At 50.0% G+C, this 4,231-nt stretch overlaps 1 protein-coding gene across 1 annotated transcript in view; it reads right to left on the reverse strand.

Annotated features, from left to right (window-relative positions):
- LOC119842147 (glioma pathogenesis-related protein 1-like) overlaps positions 1-2,650 on the reverse strand; it is a 56,122-nt gene extending 53,472 nt beyond the window's left edge. Inside the window, exon 1 of the mRNA XM_038370067.2 lies at positions 2,360-2,650. Coding sequence (XP_038225995.1) covers positions 2,360-2,545 — 186 coding nt within the window. The 5' untranslated portion in view covers positions 2,546-2,650. The remainder of the gene's footprint in view (positions 1-2,359) is intronic.
- Positions 2,651-4,231: the final 1,581 nt, after the last annotated feature.

The following is a 4,231-nucleotide window of genomic DNA, read 5'->3' on the forward strand; positions in this document are numbered from 1 at the left end:
ATGGAAGATTGCATCAAAAGCCTTACTAAAGTCAAGATATACCACATCTACCACTTCCCCCCATCCACAAGGATTGTTCCCCTGTCAAAGAAAGCTATTAGGTTACTTTGACATGATATGTTCTTGACAAATCCATGTTGACTGTTACTTATCACATTATTTTTTAAGTGTTTGCAAATTGTTTATTTGCTCCATTATCTTTCTGGGTACTGATGTTAAGCTAACTGGTCTATAATTCCCCGGGTTGTCCTTATTCCCCTTTTTATAAATTGACCATTTGCCCTCTTCCAATCCTCTGGAGTCTCTCCCGTCTTCAGTTTCCCTATAATTTTTCCCACCCATGTGCAGAATGAATATGTCCACCAATATGGAAGTGATGCGTGACACCTTCATATCGATGCACATAACAAAATTCATGTGGTGGGAGTGGGGCCAAGGGGTTTGGAATGTGGGAGTGGGCTCAGAGCTGGGGTAGAGGGTTGGGGTTCAGGGGTATGAGGGCTCCGGGGGTGTAGGCTCTGGGGGAACACGGAGGATGACGTTGTTAGGTTCAGGAGGGTGCTCCGGGGCTGTGGCAGGGAGAGAGGACTCCCCCCAGCTCTCTCTCCCCGCAGCAACACCTGGGCTGGGGGGGAGAGGCACCTCCCCCTGCCATGACCGCTCCAGGGCTGGGGCCGCAGGATAGTCACCCTTCCCCCCCGGCCCCCGTGGTCCAGACGGGGCTGGGTTCAGGGAGGGGCACCCCACGACAGGTACGAGCTGGGCCACAGTGGCTAGGGCCACCCAGGTTCAGGCCGCGCTGTGCCAGCTGCAGTTGGCTCCAGGCCGGAGTTGGAGCACCCCAGTCGTGGCAGGTCCAAGCCGCAGCATAGTTGGAGCTGGGGGTTGCCCCGGCCGCAGCAGGTCCAGGCTGTGGCATAGTTGGGGTTTGGGGGCTGCCATGGCAGATTGGGGGCTGGCCTATGTTGGGGCTGGAGGAGAGGTGCCCCTTCCCCTACAGGTCCCTGGACGGGTTCCCTGAGTGCCTGCACGGCACTTAATAGGCTGCTGCATGTCCACACAGCTTACAGGGAACTTAGCCCATTTTCCATGAGTTTTTAAAGATAACTGCTAATGGCTCATTTCAGAGTAGCAGCCGTGTTAGTCTGTATTCGCAAAAAGAAAAGGAGTACCCGTGGCACCTTAGAGACTAACAAATTTATTAGAGCATAAGATTTCGTGAGCTACAGCTCATGCATCGGATGAAGTGAGCTGTAGCTCACGAAAGCTTATGCTCTAATAAATTTGTTAGTCTCTAAGGTGCCACGGGTACTCCTTTTCTTTTTGCTAATGGCTCAGGATATCTCTGCAGTCAGTTCCTTCAGTATTCTAGGATGTATTTCATCAAGCCCTGCTGACTAGACATCTAACTTGTCTAAATAATCTTTAACTTGTTCTTTCCCTATTTTAGCCTGAGATCCTACCTCATTTTCACTGGCATTCACTATGTTAGTCATCCAATCACTACTTAACTTTTTTGCTTAAAACTGACATTTCCACATTTTTTGTTATTGTCTTCTCCCCCCCACCACACTGAACAAAGGGTCTCCTCCCGTCCTTGGTCTTCTGATTGCTTCTAATGTATTTGTAGAATGTTTTCTTGTTACCCTTTATGTCTCTAGCTAGCTTAATCTTGTTTTGTGCTTTGGCCTTTCTAATTTTGTCCCTATACGTGTGGTGTTTGTTTATATTCATCCTTTGTAATTTGACCTAGTGGTAACTGGCCACTTCACTTTGAGTAGTCCCTTGAAATTTGTCTTAACTACTTATACTAAACAATCTGTTCCACCTTGTACTTAGCTGTGATGCTGGGAGTACCTTTCCCAGACCTGAAGTCTTAACAGCTCTGTGTCAGCTTGCCCTGAAAGCATGTCTTTCCCACCAACAGAAGCTGGTCCAATAAAAGATATTATCTCACCCACCTAATATGCTGGGACCAACATGGCTCTAGTAACAGTGCACAGTTTGATCCCTAAACATTTCTCCCCAGTTAAGTTGCTTGACTTTTTATTTTCACATCCATTGTTCGCCATGATAGGATCCTGCCCTCATGTTGGATTTATCTAGTTTCTATCTTGCTGGCCACAGCTGTTCCCAGGCCAGCCTGTGCTGTGAGGAGGGCAAGGAACTGATCACCTGGGGGGAGGGACGGGGGGGGTCCAGCCTTGATCTCTCATAGGCGCTATGGGGCAGCGCCCCCTCCAACGTCCCCCGGGGGACAGCGCCCCCTCCGACCCGTCCTCCTCTTGTCTCCCACGGGGCTGCAGCCCGCCCCGCGGCTCCCTCCCTTTCTCACCCGCGCCCAGCGGCCCCTCCCTACCATGTAGAGCATGTTGGCGGCCGCGGGCCGGACGGCGGTGCGGTGCTTGTTGTGCTCCCGCACGCAGGCGCCGATGAACGTTTGGTTGGTGATGGTCGGCAGGACCGGCCTGGCGCTCCTGCCCTGCGCGCGGCCGACATCCGCCAGCACTCCCAGCCCCAGCACGGCCAGCAGCCAGAGCCGCATGGCGCCGCCGGACCGAGCGAGGCTGCGGTCGCAGACGGCCTCTACCCGGCCCCGGGAGTCAAGTTCTCAAACGGCTCCCCGGGCGCGCTCGCGCTGTGACTGCAACGGTCGCAGGGAAGAATCTCCCGCCTCCAGGCGAGCCCGACCCCCCGCTCTGACTGAGCCGCTCCGGCTCCGGGGACCCGTCCACGCACACAGCGCTGCCTGTGCCCCCTCACAACACTCATGCATTGACAGTCTCCCACTAAGTCGGCCCCGCCACCCGTCCACAGTATAGATTCTACTCCGCATCAGGATTCCTCTCCAGCAGCATTTTCTGTACCCCCCCCCCTCCAAAAGAGTAATCGGGAAGCACTTAACATAGCCCCCTTTCCCTCCCATTGACATCGAGCTACAGCACGCTTGACACCTGCATATTTCCAAAAAGAAAAGGAGTACTTGTGGCACCTTAGAGACTAACCAATTTATTAGAGCATAAGCTTTCGTGAGCTACAGCTCACTTCATTGGACTCACGAAAGCTTATGCTTTAATAAATTGGTTAGTCTCTAAGGTGCCACAAGTCCTCCTTTTCTTTTTGCGAATACAGACTAACACGGCTGCTACTCTGAAACCTGCATATTTCCTGGAACTCGCACATAATAGCATCACTAACTCTACTTCTCTCCCTGAAAACCATCCCTTCCTCCAACCTGATATTAATTGCCAGGCTCTGCAGCAGCAAAGAGCCCCGTCCCCTGTGCCTTTGTCACCCCCTGGTTGCCACCAAGTCTGTAGACATATGAATGAGAATATACTTTGCCTCCTTGGAATGCATAGATACCTCCTGCATCTTGGTAAAAACATATAGCTCCTGACAAACAGATGTCAGGATGAGGAGTTAAATTTGCTGGTGGCTTTAAAATCAGAGAGGGCTTAGGCTCTGGAGATCTTTCTTGGAAAACGTTTGAAACAGGTCCAAGCTGGAAACATTTCATAGCCTCCAAAAATGTGTCAAGTCCACTCCAGCATTCCCCATATACTTCTTATAGCGCAGAGGTTTCCCAGCCCCATTCTTTCTAACTACCTGAACAGTTCGAGTTCTTGTCTAATTATATTTTCCACTGTTGAGTAATAAGGACATGTGCTGAATTAAAAGTGTGTGTGTGCGTGCAGAGAGAGAGGGAGGGGGGGAGTGTGTAGAGAGAGAGGACATATTTTGAAATTGTAAATATTTCCCATTACGTAATGAAATTTCTCGTCTATTCAGCTACAATAGTCCAATACATAATAATAATTATTATTATTTTATTTATTAAAGACTTCATCGATCTCAGTCTAAAACACCCATGGGGAAAGGCATTTGGCATTACTAAATCTTGGTTTTTGTGGACGAGGCGTATTTATGATGTCTTAATTTTTATTTTATTCATGAAACATTTTTATTTGTATTCATTAAAGAATGTGCGTTTATTATAATTGTACTGCACGGAAAGGCTCAGTATTGTGGTGTTTCTGTGTGACCTGACTGGAGCATTCAGCAGCTCCTATAGTGGTGTCACAGTGGTGGGTGTAACAGGACTGTACTGCAGCACGTGGGCTTCCTGCGGTGGGTGTGTTAGGAGGACTGTAAGGCGCTAATTGGCTCTGTGCAGGGGTGTTTTGCAATGAGGGAGCGGGACTCCCCGTCTCTATTATCCCATGACAGG

Source organism: Dermochelys coriacea, chromosome 1, assembly GCF_009764565.3.
Source record: "Dermochelys coriacea isolate rDerCor1 chromosome 1, rDerCor1.pri.v4, whole genome shotgun sequence".
Lineage (NCBI taxonomy): Eukaryota > Metazoa > Chordata > Testudines > Dermochelyidae > Dermochelys > Dermochelys coriacea.